This window comes from Lactuca sativa, chromosome 2 (genome assembly GCF_002870075.4).
Source record: "Lactuca sativa cultivar Salinas chromosome 2, Lsat_Salinas_v11, whole genome shotgun sequence".
Lineage (NCBI taxonomy): Eukaryota > Viridiplantae > Streptophyta > Magnoliopsida > Asterales > Asteraceae > Lactuca > Lactuca sativa.
The window spans coordinates 122,261,980-122,281,935 of NC_056624.2; the positions used below are offsets into that span (position 1 = coordinate 122,261,980).

The window sequence follows — 19,956 nt, forward strand, 5'->3', positions numbered from 1 at the left end:
AATAACAATATGATTTTGGTTTACGGGAAGCTTACACTTCATCGGTTTTATTAAATTATAAAGTTGCAAATCATTTTTCAAGTATTCAGTCTCTTACACTTCCGGGCTTAAGGTTTAAGACTATAGTCTTTCTTACATCAGAAAATATTGGATTTTCTAGGAAGTTCACTTTACTTTCACAAGCAAAAGATAACAAAGGACATGCATATATTCATATTTTTGAAACAAGACTTACAAATCATTTTCATAGAAAATATCGGATTTTCTGAAAGTACTACGAGAACTATTCTAAACAAGTGCAAAACCATTTTTATACACAAATGCTTATGAACTCACCAACTTTTTAGTTGACGCTTTTCAAAACGACTTATATTCTCTGAGATCCAGTAACAGGTAATCAACTCTGCTATGAGGTCAAGTGGTGCAACCTTATGAAATTTTACTTTTTGTCACTTTTGTGTAACTGATGAACAAGTACAATATGTAAACAAAGTAAGTATGTATTTTCAATGTATGTCACTTGTAATGCTATGTTTCATTCGTATTCAATTGTTATGGTACTATACAATGACGCCATCCACCCCGCATGTTTCCGCCATCCTGGTCCGGGAGTGTGATAACTGTACCATGTGATCAGGTTCCGACAATCAAGTTAGATCAATGTGTATGAGGAGATAGTTTCTCTTGGATGGGGAAACATCTTGGTCGGAAGAGTGTATGTGTAAAATAGAGGCTTATGTTTGAGAATGAGATATCCTCCTCATGGAGGAGGTGTTTTATTTATAGATCTAGGTTAATGGATAATAAGGTAAGGCGTGGGACAACCCAGTTTAGGCCCAACTAGTCATGGGTTAGGCTGTACTGTCATGTCTCTAAAGCACACACAACTTAGCCCCTTAAGCGTATACAACCTACCCCCTAACTAGCTGGGCCTAAACCGGTATATCCTAAGACCTGAACCCATTTCCTTAGATACAAAGATAATCACAAAGACCTGGTAGCCCGATTCCATGTCACATATTTCACTTAGCATACATAACCCAATATTACTAAAACGAGTAAGGAACTTTGGTTTTTGTCTATATTTAGATAACCAAGTTTTTTTCGTACACATTTGACCAGTAAACTTGTTTGACTTATTCATAATAGGGTAATGTTACCGCTAATTACTAGTAATATTACCTTATTTTGAATATTTTGAATAGGTCAAACAAGTTCAATGGTTAAATGTGTACAAAAAAAACATGGTTACCTACATGTGGACAAAGACCAAAGTTCGTTAGCTTTCTAGATCATTAACCCTTTATTATAGAACAATGTCAAATGCCATGATTGTACCCGAATAACAGCAAAGAAGTGCTTTGTACTGAATCTGGGCAACTTCAATTTCTCTGACCTCTTCCGACTCATCATAATCTGTAATGATCTCACGCTTAATCAACATCTGTCCTTCAGCTACTGATGCCCCGATAAAGAAGACGAATTACAATCACTATAGTAATGGCTTTGATTTGTAATGATCTCACGCTTAATCAACAACTGTCCTTCAACTACCGATACCCCGAAAAAGAAGACGAATTGCAATCACTATTGTAATGGCTTTGTATTCGAAAGTGTGTTTGTTCCCAAAACAATTCGCCAAAAACTGTGTCTTGACATATGTAGGTGACGTGTTGAGTTTTATAATTAGCTTTGAAATTATTTAGAGTAAATTAAATGAGGGTTGAATTAAGCGAGGGTATAATTGTCCATTCATTTTATTTTTAATGGATGGATGAAAAAACAGTGTGGAAAATTGGTCCCCATTTTGTTTATATCGTGTTTAGAGGGAAAATGGCTTGTTGACATAAAAGACCTTAAGTTTGTCAAGTTTTATTGGTTTTGTCAATACGATGATTTTTGTTTGTTTATGTCCTTAAGTTTTTCAAATTTTTTGTTATTGTCCTTTTTACATGTAGGTTTTCATTATTAAAGGTAAAAAAGGCAAAAACGAAAAAACTTGAAAAACTTAAGGACATAAACGAAAAAAAAAAATCATTACAGCGACAAAACCGATAAAAATTAACAAACTTAAAGACTTTCATGTCAGTAACTCATAGATAAATTGATGAGTTTTTAACTGAATAATATATATTTACCTATTAATTGTGTTTTCTATTAATTTTTTATTTTTTGGATTGATGGTCCTTCAAGAGCAACCTTCTCTTTCACGTCTCTTCCCTAATGTCTTTATTATTTTATGTGTTTTTACGTGTCACATATTGACACAAATTTATTTCATATTTTATATGCGTTTGACACATGTAAGACACGAAACACATTTAAAATACGTATAGATACAAATAAACACAAATTTCGGATTTCTAAAACACATGCATCAAAAACTCATATTGTGTATCAAATTGCCACCTGGCTATCGTTGTTATCCTCCCCTCGCAACATGCCTTTCTCCTTTTTCCGCCATCCTCCATCAACAGGTATATTAGGGCACTTACTAGAGATATTAAATGAACAATATCAACTCAATAAGATGGAGCAAATGTATTTGTTAACACGTCTATTAGGACACCTAAACCTCCCCACCATGTGTTTTTGCCTTGTTTAGAATTTTAGCTTCAACATGTGTCAAAAAGTTTTTGACGAAATTATATTAGAATCCAACATTCATCCACTAAAAATTGCAACAAAGGTCTCACAAGTTTTAGATTTTGTATTTTAATAATTTAGACGCTTCTTTATTATAGAACATATCATATAATATAATTTTTCATTTTTTCATCGACTTTATAATCCATTATCAAGGAAAGTTACTTTCATTTTTCAAAATCACATCTTAAACCTCATAATTTTGAATATCACTTCTAAAGAGGATGCTAACACAATCATTTATTAATATTTAGGCATTTCATTCACTTAAAAAAAGTCTTTATGCATACGTTAACAAGCATCATTATCTATTTGAACTTTAAAGTGAAAAAAAAAAAAAAAAAACCCTTTTGTTGAGACATAAAAAGTAAAAACTAACAGTTGCATTTGATTCTGATACGAATCTGAATCTTGAGAATCTAGAAGTAAAAGTTTGTGTAAATTTGGCTAAGTTATTTCCATATAAAGAGTTTCCATGCCCTAAAGACCTCTATAAATCAACTAAAGAATGATATTTTACCAAATCTACATTCTATCTCCAAGAATTATATCATTTCTATATAGAACCGAATAAAATCTTTCCAATTTTATCTGTTTCACTATCTAAAACCCAAATTCGAACATCCATTTCCATATCTTTTTCTGTTTCTTATATGAACATTACAATAAACAAAAGTACAAAACTACCAATGAAGCCTAAAACTTGCAGCTTGCATGATTGGATGTGCAAAATATGCTCCAAGAGTCAATCCCGTAATAACCACATATGGCAACCTTATAAACTCTTTATAATAATCTTTTGGTAATTTCTGGCGTCCATCAATAATAGCCGCAAACGGAAACACACTTGTTCGACTTTTCACAATTTCAAAAGCTTCACCATGTCTTATTGCTAGCCTCCTATCTCCATTCCAAGCACCAAATAGATGATGCCCGATTAGCCCTACTGATGCTGATACTGCTACTGAGTTCCCTATCCAGATCGTGTGGGCCACACACCACATCACCTGTCCTACCAACTAAAAAAAATAGCACGGTTTGAGTCTCAACAGTTACAACGTCAGTATCATTGTCAGTTACAACATCAGTATCAGTGTCAGAGTTTTAATACCAACTAAAAAAAGTAGCACAGTTACAAGTCAGTATCAGTGTCAGTGTCAGAGTTTTAATACCTGTGGATGTCGAGTGATTCTCATGATACCACTTTCCCAAAGATGCATTTTGGGCTTATCAACAGCGGCTACTTCTAACAAATTAAAGGTCGATGGGTAAAGAAAGAAGAAGGATATGAAATTAGTGACCCATAAAAGATGATGTAACCATGGAACACTTTGTAGTTGCCATAACTGAACACCATCGTATCTATGGTTGATGAAATACACCTGAGAATCATTAAGTGTTTTATGTCATTTAAAATAGATTAAAATCGTTACTTGAGAACACATTTGGAAAAATGAGAACTCACAATTGTACTAACTGCAAGAGGAAGAGAAGTTCCAGCAAATAACACACGAAAAGCTCTCTCTCCGATTAGTTTTTCACCAGGGTCTCTTAGGGTAGCCAATCCGCTATGTACAATGGCAAAAATTAGGGTAAGGAGGAACATTGCAACCTACATACGAAATTGGATTATTCAACCACAAATCTAATCATCTATAACATCAATTGGAGTATTCAATTCCCGAATGGGGTTAGATTTCAATTCGATTGATATGCACAAATTGGTTGAAGAATTTATAAACAATCAATTCGATTAGATGAAGAAGTAGATACGAAAACTAACCTCCGGGCTTTCAGAGACGCTAGAAACGGAATCGATGAAAACTTTACCAAATCCAGTAGAATTGTCGAGCCAAGCAATATCGAGAATGAAAAGAACAACCCCCAAAACCACAGTAAAATAAATCCAAGATGTAATCTTTTGCTTCGCTAAGTCGAAATTTGCTGAATCCTCACCCACCATAACATCCTTGGAAACACTCGTGTCGGATTCTCCGATAACGAATACTCTGCGGTTTTTCCTCAAATAGTTTGAAGGCAGTAATTGGGTGGTCTTCAGGAAACCTCTATTCGAACAGGTGTTAATCGGTGTTACAGTGCGATTGAGTTTGAGTGGGGAGAAGATGAATTTGGGAGTTCCTGGGAATTGAGGGTGGGAAGAGAAGGAACTTGAGAGGAGAATTGAGGTGGCCATTTGTGTGTGGATTTGCACTTTTGAGTGTGTGTTTATTTTAAGCATTTTGTACCCGAAAACAAGGAAAAAGGGTATCTGGACGGAGTTGTGCTGCTGGTTTGGTTTTTGTGTTATTATGGAGGGAAGGGTAGAGTCACATTAAGGTGAGGGGACTTTGAGAACATTATAAAATGTTAAAAGATGCCGTCTAACTTTTTATTTCATGTAATTATTATACATGTTAAAAAACATAGCACCTAATCTACGTTAAGGTCGTGTATATGGATTGATTTGGGTCGGTTTTGGACTCAAACCCAACCCAGCCCATATACGTTTGGTTTCTGGTTTAAAACCCAATAAGATCAGTTTCTGGTCGGTTCGGTTTCTTGGGTTCTGAGGTCGGTTTGGTCGGTTTTTCGGTTTCTTGGGTTCAACCCATACACTCACAAGTTCCGGGTTTAAACCCATGGGTTTTTGGTTTTAACCCATTTTCCAAAAATGAAGCAAGAAGTTGAATACTTCAAAAACATCAAACTGAAGTTAAATACTTAAAAAAAAACATGAGTTTTACAACCAAATAGTCTATTACAAGTTACAACCAAAGCCCAAAATAGTTTATTACAACAAAAAAACAATCAAGCATGGATCGGTTTCTCGGGTTGGAGGTCGATTTCTTGGGATGGTTTGTCGGTTTTAAGTATAGGTCGGTTTCTCTGGTTGGATGGGTCGGTTTATGGGTAAAAACCGAAACCGAATCCGATTTTTAAGTTTTTAAAAATTCAAACCCTAACCGTCGGTTTTGCTTTGGTTTTGGTTTCTTTGGTTTCGATTTCGTCGTTTTTAGTCGGTTTCTCGGTTTCTTGGTTTGGTTCTGCTCACCGCTAATCTACACCGTGAAGTTTAGAGCCGACTCAAATAACCGATTGTTTGGAGTTGGATGGATTTCATCGTTGTGACGTTCATCTGTTGCAACGCTTACTTCAATGATTTCATCCAAGTATGTAACCCTTCATCTATTTTGCTTCACCCACTGAATACTTCATCTATTTTGTATCTCTCTCTATTCGATTAGGGTTCCACCGATAGTGTAACACCCGCAACTTCAAGCTAGACAATTAAAATATAATAAGAAATAAAATCGACATTTTGATAGAATATTATTTAGGATAAATAACCATAACTAAAGTTATAGTATATGTGACAATGATTTTGTACATATAAAGAACTCTGAAATCTGACTCCGTATGAAGAAGTTATGATTCTTCCAAGGGAAAAGGAGGGAAGTCACTACACCAATTGATGAACTGGTATTGAATGAGGGTCACTCTAAAGAGGGAAACTATAGTAGGACTGTAGATCAAACTGAACCACAAGTGGTTAGAAGGAACAACCTTGACCATGAGGTTAAGAGGAATGGATGCAAGTGAAAGGACTTCATGGCTTCCAAATCGCCAAGTCTTTCTAGGAGCCCAACATCAGTGGAAGCTATGGATTGGATCTATGAAATAAAGATGATGTTTGATAGTTGGGACTGCAGCAACAGACAAAAGACCATCTTAGTGGTCAGACAGCTAAAGACTGGAGTATTGAGCTGGTGGAAGTTGTTGGTTGATTCTATGCCAAAGGGAGAAGCAATGAAGATGTCTTGGGAGAACTTCCTTGAGGAGTTAAAAAGGAAATAATGCATAGAACAAGATCTTCTGGAGATCAACAACAAATTCTAGAATTTGAAGAGACGAAAGATGAGTATCAGCAAGTATGTTGCAGCTTTCACTGAAAAAATGAAGTTGGTTCCGAACTTGGTTCCTACCGAACTTTCCAAAGTAAATAAGTTTGTTATGGGACTACCAGCGGATTTTGGTCCAATGGTCAAACTAGCGAACACTCTAAAAGCAACCATATGGGCAGCTAGGAATGTAGAGATTCGGATAAAGGAAAAGGGTACGGAGAAAGCTGAAACTGGAGAGAAAAGGAAATTTGAAGGATTTTCAAGGTCCGTTAAAAAGAGCAGATTTTCAAAGTCCGTCCCCAGCGACAAGAGGTCTAGGGATATCAATGAGGCAAAGTGGTGCAAGATGTGTAGGAACAAACACTTCGGAAGATGCATCAATAAAGTAACTTTCTTCAATTGTGGAAAGACTAGTCATTACGCCAGTAACTGCACCCAGAGCGTGTGTTATAAATATGGAGAATATGTTAGGTTAGGTGGTGGCCAACCAAAGAAGTTTTTGGTCAAAAAGGAAGAAAATGTGGCATATAAAAATCAAAAAGTGGTTAACCCACTTTTGAATACGATAATTTTTTGGTGAAGTAGCTCAACAACAAATTCTCTTTGACTTTGGAAGGAAAACTCCTCTATAAATAGAAGCAGCCAAATCAAACAACACAACATCACAAAGAATAGATACACAAAAAAAATACTGAGGTACTATTTTTTTTTTTTTGCAGAGCCTTAATTTTGGCATCCAAAAATACGAGTGATATCTTATAGTGAGTGATCATATTACAAGTGCAGTTTTAGCCTTGTATGATTGTAATTTTCTTTGGTATTAAATAAAATCTCCTCTCTCTCGTTCGCCCATGGATATAGGTCAGATTAGACCGAACCATGTTAAATATCGTGTTCGGTTTCGTTTGCAATTTTTCAGTAGTTTTAATCTGCGAGTTTTATCGTAATTAATTGTAAACGGTGGTTGGTGGTGACGAGATCGGTGGTCAGTGGTGGTGAGATCGACGTCGATGGACGAAGTTGTGGTGAGGACGATGAAAGCAGATTTGAAGGTAGATGTTCTAGATCTAAAGGCGAATATTCTATATCTGTTCGAATCTGGACAGAGCTGGAATAAGAACTGTAACATCCCAGACTTTCAGGTATTTTCAAATCCTTCCTTTGGTATTTAAATATGTCATCTTCGGTCCTTGGAGTATAAAGGAGTAGCCTTAAGAAGACCTAGTGGCAAAATGGTAATTTTTGGGAGCATCCTTAAGAAGGTCAGGTATTCATTTTTGGTCCCTTATATATCTGGTTGTTGCTTTTGGTCGTTTTTTGCAAGTTTGAGGGGGGGGGGGTAGGGGCCATTTCTGCTAAGTTTGGACTTTTGGAGGCGGAGCTCGAACGCGGGGCATTCCCTTGGGGAACGCAGAGTGTTTACACATGGAGCTCAAACCCTAACTTTGAGGGTTTGAGACATATTTAAACACCTTACATCCCAAGTGTTGGCCTCATTTTCCAGCCTCCATAGTTTCCAAACCCTAATCTCGAAACCCTAGAGCCTCCAAGAATGTTGTGAGCTCATTGTGTGTGTTTGAATCCCATTCAAGGAAGAGAAGCTTGGTGCAAGGTGGTGGTTTAAGTAGGAGCTTATAGATCTTGGTTCTTTGCTCCATTTCCTATTCATTTGAGGTATAAAGCTCTAACATTTCTCATTAGAATCTTAGATCTAAGTCTTAATGGATTCTAGTCCCTTTTTGGTCCCATAGTTGAGGTCTATTAGTTTGTGATCATTTCAGAAGCTTTGAGTTGCTCCTCTTGGTGTTTCTGAGGTCCTAGATTCATAAAGTTTGCATCTTTAGAGTTGTATAAGCTCCATGCATGAGGTTAATCACTTTTATGAAAGTTAAGTATTATATATTGAAGTTAAGACCTTTTGGAGCATGAAAAATCACCAAGTCAGTGACGTTATGGTTCTAGATGTTCTTTAGGACTTGGATCTATGTTTTGGTCATGTGGCTTCAAGTATTAAGTGCTTAATAATCATTTTTGGAAGTCAGCATGCGAACGCCCAACGTTCCGGCTATGGTTCGCGATCTGTTGGCTGGTGACAAACGCCCAACCTTAACCAATAAGAACTCAATCCTTAAAGTTGATGCCCAATACTTTCCAGAAGAGGTTCTAGCACTAAAACCATCCCAAAGGTCAGTTCTTTATAGACATGCATGTCCAATGCATGTCTTGAACACAAATTAAGTCAATAGTGAGGATTATGAACTAATCTCAATGCATGACATCAAAACTCAACTATAAGCCAGATCCAATACTCTACAAGGTCCCCTTGACCTGGGGATTCATAAAGTTACACACTTTATGAGATCTAACCCATCCAACTCTCAAGAATAAGAAGCTAAAGGGACAAAACGCAAGATATAGTAACATAGAATGATAAAAATCGGATCTTGGACACTTACAAAGGTCCAGAAGAGTGTCAAGTTGAAAGATGAGGAACTTGCTTTCTGGATCTTTCCTTCCTTCTTCCAATTTCTTCCTTCTTTAGCTCTAAAAACACCACACTAGCTCACAAATAAGAGGGAAATATGATTAGGGTTTCCTTCAGGGCTTGAGGGCTGATGAAGGTTGAGGGTGAACAAACCTAATCCATCTCATTCCTTTAAATAGGGAGCAAAACCCGGAAGATTAGGGATTCATTTCCAGCGACTAACACGCTGTGTTCTAGGAGGCAACACGTCGTGTTGCTCTTAATGAGGCCCGTGTCTTTTCTTATCTCGACATGTTATGTTGGTGCCTCCAACATTCCGTGTCCAATCCCAAAAGGTGATTTATACCCGAAGTTGCTCCTCAAATTCTGTGTGTTACATTGCGATTGCGAAGATTTCTTCCTTTTTAATCAGTTGTTTGTTCGTCTCCTTTTGGGGTTTTTCATCTTTTTGTTTGGACTTGAAGTTTGATCGTAAAGTCTTCGCGATTTCTGTTAAGTTTCTGCTCAATCTCTTTTCTTTTACTTCTTTTTTGAGGATTGTGCACTCTCCCATTTCATGGGTTTTGCTCTTGTGATATTTGCAATATTTTCTCTTCTCTTTTTCTGTCCGTTGAGGGGTTTTTTCCACCGCATGCACTTCCATCTTGTGGCTCCTTGGCTCATCCTTGATGAACAAGCGGAATTTGCGAGATGAGTGTCTGTGGTACTTATCCAGACTTCCATCTTTGCGCTCCTTGTGGCTATGACGGTAGTGGGAGTTGGATGATTCTTGTTTGAGGTAGGCGTTCGCTATGGCTTTTAGTTTGGCTTGTTTTCGTTCTTCTCCCTCGATCTGCCTGAGGTATTTTTCGACCCTGTATTTGAGCTCGTCCCTGGATTTTGGCACTGTTCCTTGCATTTTCTTTCCCAGGGGGCCTAGGAGTAGCCCTTGGGCGAAGGCGCCCGTGACTAGGAATTCCTCATGGGCGGGGATGTTCAGGGTCGCGAGGGTAAACCGATCATAGTATGCATGGATAGATTCTCCCTCTTTTTGCTTGCATGCCATGATAGAGTTGGCACCTCCTTTAACTTTCTTTAATTACATGAAGTTGTGGAGGAAAACGTATCTCAACTATTCGAAGTTGGAGATACTTCCCTGACGTAGTGCCTTGAACCATTTGCTAGCATTTCCTAATAGTGTGACCGGGAAGTAGGTGCAGGTGAATCTCTTGTCCATCCAAAGGGGTGTCATGGTCCACTCGTAGGTATTTATGTGTTCGTCGGGATCTTTCGTGCCGTTGTACTTTGGGATGTTTGGTATCATGGCGGAATGTGGTATTTCATATTGTAATAGCTCTTGGCAGAATGTCGAGTTGATACTTGTTAAGGGGCTATTCATGTGTGGGTGGTTGAGTGGTCCGCCGGTCATAGCCTACAGCTCGTGGTATACTTTGTTGTACCCTTCGCCAAACTCGTAATGGTACCCGTGGTTATACATGTTCGCTTGAGGCATATACAATGCATGTGTGGGGTATGCGTGCATTAGCTGATTTGGCTGCGAATTCGGCTTCGTTAGCCTCGTAGCGTGTGCGTTTGTCCCCTGTATTGGTGTGCTTTGACTGTTGTGAGTTTGTGCTTATGTGTGAGGGCACACACCTTGGTAGTGGTATGAATATGGGTTGAACGGCGGTTGTTGGGAGAATAACTGGATATGTGACATGGCTACTATTGGAGAAGGATGTTGGCTTGCAAGTGGTGCGAAAGATAAAATGGTGTTGGGGGACTAAGCGCTGGTCCCCGCCTGCCGTGCTAATTTGCTGCTTCTTGTGATTGGATGGTCGGTGCTCTTTGAGGCAATGTGGTGATAGTTGTGATCGGTTGTTCTATTGTGATGGGCGGCGGTCGTCAAAAGTTAGCAATGAATTCCGACGTGGAGCCGATCGGCGACGTTGTTAGTGCCTGTGTGAGCAGCCGTCCTTCCAATGTCGACGGACTTCATTGGTCTTACTGGGCTATTGTTTTCTCCTTCCTGCTGTATCGGTCCTTTATTCGTCATTTCCGGTGCCTGGTGTTACGAAGTAAGTTATGGCGTACTCGGAGTACGTCCGGATGATGCCAACTGTTGTGATATGTCTCTGGCTCGATTCCTGCTGCATGAAGGATGGAAAAAGGGGTCTGAGAATCACAACAAAGTAAACAAGACCGTCAATCATCGTCCGGGAGGTTGTCCTGGAATGATGCTCCGAAGATCAAGTTAATTCTAGGTTTTGATGAGAGGGTGAGAAAGTATGAGATAAAGGGTTAATGTTGAGTTTCAGTCCCTTCTATTGGTGGAGAAGGGGCCTTCTTATACTTGAAGTCGGGGGAACAAAACCCCGACCATATCTTCTACTTTTTCAGGTCTGGCAGGGGCAAGCAGCTTTCGATTGGTAGATCCTGCTCCGTGAGTGGCTGTTTATTATTGATGTAGAATTAATAAGGGATCAGCGTCCTGAGCGTTACACCTGTCACTCTCGAGGACGACTAGTACTATTTTGTCTTGATGCTGGTTCTGGCGATTAAGTGCCAAGGAACGAACACGGGGTTACAAAGGGCAAGGTAGGGGTGAGAATTTGGACCGGACCGGACCGGACCGGTTATGGAGAATTTTGTGGACCATGGACCGGACCGGATGAGTCATGTCCGTGTCCGTGTCCGGGTCCGGGTCCAGGTCCGGGTTTTCCGGTTTTTGGACCCGTTTGGACCGGTACAAGTTTAATTGCATAGAGTATAATAAGTAATTTACATTGATGTATAATATTATAACTTGCAAACTTAATATGTTTCCGTTTCATGCCTAACTAATCTACATTGATGTATAATATTATAACTTGCAATTAGCAAAAATTAATTTTCCAAATAAAAGCAACTAACATATAAATCAAGTTCACCAACAAAAGTTAAACAATTTTAAGATAAACATACAAAATTATTACCGTAACAACAAAAATCATAGTTTAAACTTTAAAATCAATCAAACTAATAAACTTCATAAACTCATAATCTAATCTTCTATTGGTCTCTTCCCCATATCATTGTCATCCATATGTAACATATTTAAATCTTGTGCAATCTCTACATAAACACAAATGAAAATGTTGTCAGTATTTAATAAAAAATAATAATTGTATAAAAAAAGAATAAAGATTGTAATTTTTTTACCCAAAGCTATATCATCATCATTCAAGATGTCATCAACGTTGTCAACTATCAGATTTTGTAGACTTTATCACCCAATCTTGGGTGCATAACAAAGCTTCAATTATCAATATCGATAAACTAGTCTGATACTCACTTACAACTCTACCACATGTGCTAAACGCGGACTCGGAATTATAGTATAAAATAATGCTAAAAAGCTGAAATATTTAAACTTTGATAGCTCTACTTTGAAGGATTGTAACTCAGTGAATATAACCCCAAAATAAACAAAATTATAGTCTAAATTCATCTACAAACTATAAACTAAATGTTGGAAAAAACCAGAGGTCAATCCGACTTAAAACGAATGAGTTATGGGTGTTTAAAAAATGTCACAGATTATAAAATCTTGCTGAAAAGCTGCATTTTTTCAGCTTTGATAGCTCTACTTTGAATGATTGTAACTCAGTGAATATAATACTAAAATAAATAAAATTATAGTCTAAACTCATCTACAAACTGTAAACTAAATGTTGGAAAAAATCATCGGTCAATCCGACTTAAAACGAATGAGTTATGAGTGTTTAAAAAAAGTCACAGATTACAAAATGTTGCTGAAAAGCTGAATTTTTTCAGCTTTGATAGCTCTACTTTGAAGGATTGTAACGCGGTGAATATAATACCAAAATAAACAAAATTATAGTCTAAATTCATCTACAAACTGTAAACTAAATATTGGAAAAAACCGCAGGTCAATCCGACTTAAAACGAATGAGTTATAGGTGTTTAAAAAACGTCACAAAAATCTTAATCATGTCCAACTGGTTCTAAACCCGGTAAAAACCGGATCGAACCCGGAAAAAAACCGGACCGGACCGGAGAGAAATCTTAGAACCGAGAACCGGCCTGGGGGTCCAAAAAAACGGTCCGGTTCACCGGTCCAGTCCGGTCCACCGGTCCAAATGCTTACCCCTAGGGCAAGGGCGAGGACGCGACGTAAGGCATACACCAACTTTTTCATAGGCCGTCCATTAAATTGACAATTCTGTTACGCTTGACGTATTCCTGATGGGATACATCAACAATTATATAAGCTTTCCACCAAGTGAAAAGTTGCGGCAACAAGGATCGGTCAGTAATTCTGTTTTCAGTGGAAACAACAAGATAATCAAGGGATGGAAGTGTTATGATCAGTCGGAATACGAAGTGGAATTGTAATGTCAGTGTTTCACCATGGGCTTCCTGTCAGGGGGTCAGACAGGGTTTAGAATTTTCGGATTTCGTACAGAATAGTAATGGTTATTCTTCAAGGATTGTTCAGTAATTATGTTTTCAGTGGAAACAACAAGATAATCAAGGAATGGAAGTGTTATGATCAGTTGGAATACGAAGTGGAATTGTAATGTCAATGTTGATGGGTTTTGGCCATAAGAACATCCTATGTGCTCATACAAACCCTAATGCTTGGATCTAGGTTTCTCTATTGTACATTCAATTCATCCAAGACTATAAACCCTAGATCTAGTGTATGATAATCAATATAACATATAAATAAGGGTTTAGATCATACCTTGATTGTTATGTAGCAATAACAATCTCAAATCCTTCTTGTATTGACTTTAGAAAGCTTAGAGTCACAAATGTCACTCCTCTAATGGTTCACAAATACCAAGAGCAAGAGGATGAAGAAGAGAAGAGAAGGAGGCTGCCCAAAACGTGTGGAAACCCTAGAAAACCAGTTCACCACGTTTTTGGGGCATAAGGGTTCTATATATAGTGAGGCTATCATGGTTATCTAACAAGGAAACCCTAATTTGGATGCTTAAGCCCTAAGCAACCCATGGACTCCTTTCCTTAAAGGCCTTGGACGATTTCCAATGCGTTTCCCCATAGAATTCGTCCAACCTTATAATATAAGGCAATCCATAGCCCAATTGCAATTATCTTATAATTACAATTCCGGTCCCTTAAGTTTAATTAATCTCTTTTAGCCACAAACTTAATTCTTATTAATTCTTGACTAATATTAATTAAACAATATGATTTCTCCTTTAATATATTATTCTCATAATATATTAATAAATCATATTTATCCTTTCTCTCCATAATTCATCCTATCAAGTTGCTTTGGTGAAGACAACCCAAAAGGACCATGCACCATCGGGTCAAGTATACACCAAAATAGTTATGGTCTTAGACACTAATCCAACAAGTGTTTCACCATGGGCTTTTTGTCTGGGGGGTCAGAAAAGATTTAGAATTTTCGGATTTCGAATAGAATAGTAATGGTTATTCTTCAGGGGTGGTGGAAGAATTGTTCTAGTTGTCCGGTGTGGCTAAGAGGTGGTAAGGAGTGATTTCGAGGATGAAATATTGTTTAAGTGGGGGAGAGTTGTAACATCCATTTTTTGGATTAATCGAATTAGGGTTTTAGAGGGTCAAAATGTTGGATTTTGGAGAAAAAAGGGTCCTCACAATGTGAGGCATGGAGGCTCACGATGTGAGGTGGGCTGCATGAAGATTCCATCCGGGACTGAGCTCACGACGTGAGCAATAAGAGCTCATGACATGAGGATCGTTGCAGCCCAAGCCCACAAAGTTTTAGGGTTTCCCACGTATTTAAGCCCCTTTAAATTGGTTTTAGGATTCATTTCTCAGCCTCCCCCTTCCCCTAACTCAGAAAAACCTTAACCCTAATCCATCTTGGTGATTTTTGATCCATTTCATTGTTTTGGTGGCTAGAAGAAGAATAAGAAGAAGTTCTAGAGTGTTGATGTAACATCCGGATTCCCATGTATATTATTCTATTCTTTTATTTTTGGAGGTTGTGAAGGGACTCGGTGAGTTGGTGCTTAGACTCGCCGAGTAGGGTCGCGGGTTCTTATCCGGGTTCATGGCTGGACTCGGCGAGTGCATGAGTGGACTCAGCAAGTCCATGCTGTTTAATGAAACCCTAATTTCCTGGGTTTGGGACCTATTTAAAGGCCCTTAGGGCTGTCATTTGCGGCTACCAAACCCCAGAGAGAAACCCTTAAGGAGCTAGAGCATTTGTGAGAGGATAGGAGCCATTTCTTGATCCTTGTGGTTGATTCTAGCAAGAAGGAGGTGTTTCCAGCTTAGAGGAGACCAAGGAGGTTGTGTATCTATGGATTTCGAGCTAGAGACTTCATCTTTGAGGTATTATATCGCCCATTTATCTGTTTTGTTGAAGGAATCCATAGTTGTAGAGTTTTATGACCATTATTGGAAGAAATTGTGAGGATATGGCCCCTATTCACTTTGAGACTTCAGATCTGGACCCATAGTGGTCTAAAGAGCTTATCTCAGTTTGCTTTATGTTGAGCTTTGGGGGTGTTGAGCTAAGGATGTTACTTTTGGGGCTAAATCACCAGGTTAAGCCTCCTAGTCGTCCCATGAGTGTCAAGATTCGAACTTTACGTGTTTATCAGGCTTGGGAAGGTCAGATCTATGGATCCAAGTTGAAACAGATCAGACCTCAGGAGGCCATTTGAGTTTGTGCATGGCATGAACTCGTCGAGTCCAAGGGCAGACTCGGCGAGTAGGGTTAGGGTTTCCCGTAAATCACTCAATGGGTGGACTTGCCAAGTTGGGGGAATAACTCAGTGAGTCATAGGGGGATTAGAGGACTGGAGTTCAAGGCGAAACTCGCCGAGTTGATCTTGAGACTCGGCGAGTTGAGTCGGGGTGGCCCCGCGATTCATGTCAGGTGTCTCTAGTCGAGCAACGGGAGAGACTTGACGTGCCAAGCGAGACTAGAGAGTTAGTGGACACGTATAAACTCGCCGAGTCGCCCAAGTGCACTCGACGAGTCAGGCCAAGTTGACCGTTGACTTTTGTTGACTTTTAGGGTTTGGTCAACAATGGGGGCCTTTGAGCCAAGAGAGGGGTAAAATGGTCTTTCACCCTTCTGAGGGTGCCATGAGAGGGTTGAGTCTAGTCCCGAGAGTTATATTCATGAGGGTATTTATTTTATGTGATTAGGCGGAGGCTAGATCGTATTTCTACCGAGTCAAAGATTTACCGAGACGTCTGAGGTGAGTCTTCTCACTATACTTTACCTAGAGTGGTAACAGGGTTATGTGACAGTATATTTTGGAGCTATGTGCCAATGTATTTGTATGCTATTTATGTGTTGAGATTTATTGTGATATATGATATGCATGATTCAGAGCTTCAGAGTTAGGACCAGTGGGTCCATAGAGTTAGGACCTTTGGGTCCACAGTGTTAGGGCCAGAGGGCCCACAGAGAGTTGGGACTGGAGGGTTCCACTGGGACACACCGACCAGAGGGTTAGCAGAGTTATAGCCTTGAGTGGCTAATATGTGTTAGAGTGATATTTTGGGGAACTCACTAAGCATTTATGCTTACAGTGTTTTGTGTTATGTGTCTCAGGTACCAGCGATGATCGCGGGAAGGCGCCGGCATGATCTGTATACACACACACACGCGAAATTTATTATGATTTGATCTTGGGATTTGTAAAGAGATAATGTTGATACCATGTTTCTTGAAAGTGATTATGAATGAATTTTAATGGTTTTAAAAAGCGAAAAATTGTCTTAATTTTTACGGTGTTACAGTTGGTTCATCAAGGAGGCCTCATCATCGTCATCTGCTTGAGGCTCACGACGTGAGAGAAAGCTTCTCACAACATAAGGGCACCCCCGTTGACTTTCCTTTGACTTAGTTGGCTAGGTTGGATTAGGATCTGATTGAGTGAGCTTTCACGACGTGACAAAGGCCGGTCACGACGTGATATGTGGTTTTGGGCCTTGTTGGGCCATATTGGGATTGGGTTGCCATCTTGGGCTTTTGTGTAATTAGGTTGGGCCTTGGTTTTGGGCCAATTGAGAAAAAGGTAAAAATTGTCTTTTACCCTTTAGGAAGTTAGTTATGGAGTGGGACTCAGATTTTGGGTCCCGGGATAATTATTGATTAAGATTTGTATTTATTGTTAGTTGACGTGAGGTTATCCGGTTCAGTGACCTGAGCAGTCATTTGATTATCAGCGGATTAAGGCGATTGTCCTCACTGTGTTTAGCAGGTCAAAGGCACCAATGCCGACCCATGGTTTATACATTAGGATGTTAGATGTCTGCGTGACTCTTGAATGCGTTATGTGATGGTATGCTTACGGGGCAAGGTCCGATGTCAGGAGGGGCCTGATGAATATATCACTATATTGTATGCTAGTTATCGATATGTGTTTTTATGTTTATCGGGTGGGGCTTGATGACTGCATGGTATGCTATTGTCTTCATGATTATCGCATATGTTCATATGATTATATGCTTATATGATTATACATATACCGAGCGGGGCTTAATGTCAGGCGGGGCCTGATAACTGACATATCTGTATACCGAGCGGGGCCTGATGAAGGGCAGGGGCCAGTATATGGTTATTATGTATGGTATATGATATTTTGGGGAACTCACTAAACTTTGTGCTTACAGTTTTTATGGTTGTTGTTTCAGGTACTTCCGGTTCAAAAGGGAAGGACCCGACTTGATCGCAACGCATCCAGCTATGTTTCTGATTATGATGATTTTGGGATTGTACTCTGATAACTATTTTCCTATAAAGTACTTTTGAACTTTTAGAAAAAGGATGTTGAATGTTGACTTAAAATATAATTAATGTTTTGGTTGAATTAAAAATGAAATTTTTACCTTCTAATTTTGGGATGTTACAAGCATGACATGCTATGTTTCACTCCCTCCAGCCTTATAAATTGGATTTTTGACTTTAAAAGATACGAATCCTTTTAACTTAAAAAAAATTCTAACATTCTACAACCAATTTGGCAAGAAAGAGAAGAAATTTAAGGGGAAAAATCATTAAGAACCCTTTTGCTTCAATGAAAAATTCGAAATACCACAGTAGGCTCACAAATACTAGAATAATGCTGAAGTTCAGTATTAAGAACCCTTTTTCTAAAACACAATCCTAAGCAAGAAAGAGAAGAAATTTAAGGGGAAAAATCATTAAGATGTGAAGTATACTTGAATTAATGGAAGTTTCATTTGGAGATGGAATTTCAAATACCACAACGAGCTCATAAATATAGACAAGAATATTCAATCTAAATTAATCAAATCAGAATCTTGTAAAATGAAGATGGAATTTCAAGAATTTGCTGGTTCTGATGGAATCAAAAATCAAACATAATCGAACTTGTGATTGAATAGCCCGGAGATGTGGAATCGACCAAAAGTGTGGCGGGAGGTGGAGTGGGCACCGTCTGGTGTGGCAGATAGTGGAGTCGTCGTCGGAAGTTGCCATCGGACATGAAGGTGCGGCTGGAGAAAGAGATAAAAGCGATCGTCATTTTTTTTAGTTCTTTGCGTTTGTTCCTCAATAATGAGAGTTAGGGCATATAGTTTTTTTTTAATGATTAACCCAAAAAATAACGATTTTTATATAATATTTTTTGTTAAAAAACCCAAAATTTATGTATTTAAGAATAAAAGTGGAGAATAGTTTTTTACAACTCTTAAATCTTAGATATTTAAAAAAAAAGTTTATAAATTCATTAAACGTCAATTTAAATACTCTTTAGAAAACTAACTTATAATTTTTATACAAGAAAATATTTTTTAAAAACTTCAAAAACAAATTAATTTATCGCTTATGCTAATCAATTACATATAATCTTCAGTAAACGAAAATAATATTAGCTGAAAAAACACCGGTCAAGAATCCTTCTTTGTTCAAATAGTACAACTATCAGCCCACAGTGGACCCATATTTTCCTCCACTCGCGTACCCAATTACGCCCCGCCACATACCTTCCCCACTCTCCAACCAGACCAGGCCCCATAAACCCTAAATCCTCATCGCGAGTACATTACACCTCCCATTACCGGCGCGTGTAATCTACATTCGAATCATATCGTAACTGCCTATTTTTGTTTGCATGTGTAGCGTAGGACGTAAGGGGTAAAAAGAGCTGCGAACTCACGCCTTGCGCACCACACCACCAGCCCCCTACCAGAACGACGACGTATAACTACAATATCACCCTTTCCACCCTCCTCCTGCACAAAGATTTTATGACAGAGAAAGAGAGAGACTCCTGCGACTATTTCTAGAGAGAGAAACCACAGAAATCAGAATCAGTTTTTAGAGAGAGAGAGAGACTGATGTTTGTGTTTTTCTCTGCGTAAAAAGCACATTGTACGGAAATCTATGGCGATAAAGCGTTAAAAGAAAGGTACGTAACAATGCTCATCGTTTATGCTTCAGTTCAATAGTTCATCTTCTCCCTAGGTATCTACACATATATAGCTTCTTCTGTATCCGATTTTCTTCTTGAATCGATGTGTTTATGTGCGTGTTTTTTTTGACGATTCTAGAGAGAGAAACTCTGGCTGTATAGAAACAGTAACACGCCTTTTTACTTGTACATTCCTTAAACTTTAATTACTTTTTGAAGATCTTAAACATCGGGATTTGTTCTTCTATCTGTTATCTGTTGTATTAATTTTTGTCAAGGAACAGTGGTCACTAATCCAGATCGAACAGGACATTTTCTATTTCTATTATTTTTGTTTGTTTCTATACTTATCTTTCAAACACCTCCGTGTAGATTTTACGTTTTGTAGGGGACAAAGTTGAAATAACAAAAATTCAATGTAGAAATGGAATCTGATGTTATTGATTCACTAGACTAGGGTTCCATTGCATTAATTTGAAATAAATGGTCGCTTTTTAGGTAGCTATTTGTTAGCACGTTCTAC

General features: G+C 38.5%; 1 protein-coding gene across 1 annotated transcript; it reads right to left on the minus strand.

Annotated features, from left to right (window-relative positions):
• Positions 1-3,176: 3,176 nt before the first annotated feature.
• Positions 3,177-5,002, minus strand: LOC111887957 (15-cis-zeta-carotene isomerase, chloroplastic). The gene is made up of 4 exons (XM_023884092.3): positions 4,430-5,002; positions 4,112-4,258; positions 3,819-4,028; positions 3,177-3,665 (listed from the first exon to the last, which is right to left on the minus strand). The coding sequence occupies exons 1-4, from the start codon at positions 4,883-4,885 to the stop codon at positions 3,330-3,332; spliced, it is 1,149 nt and encodes a 382-aa protein (XP_023739860.1). The 5' UTR covers positions 4,886-5,002; the 3' UTR covers positions 3,177-3,329.
• Positions 5,003-19,956: the final 14,954 nt, after the last annotated feature.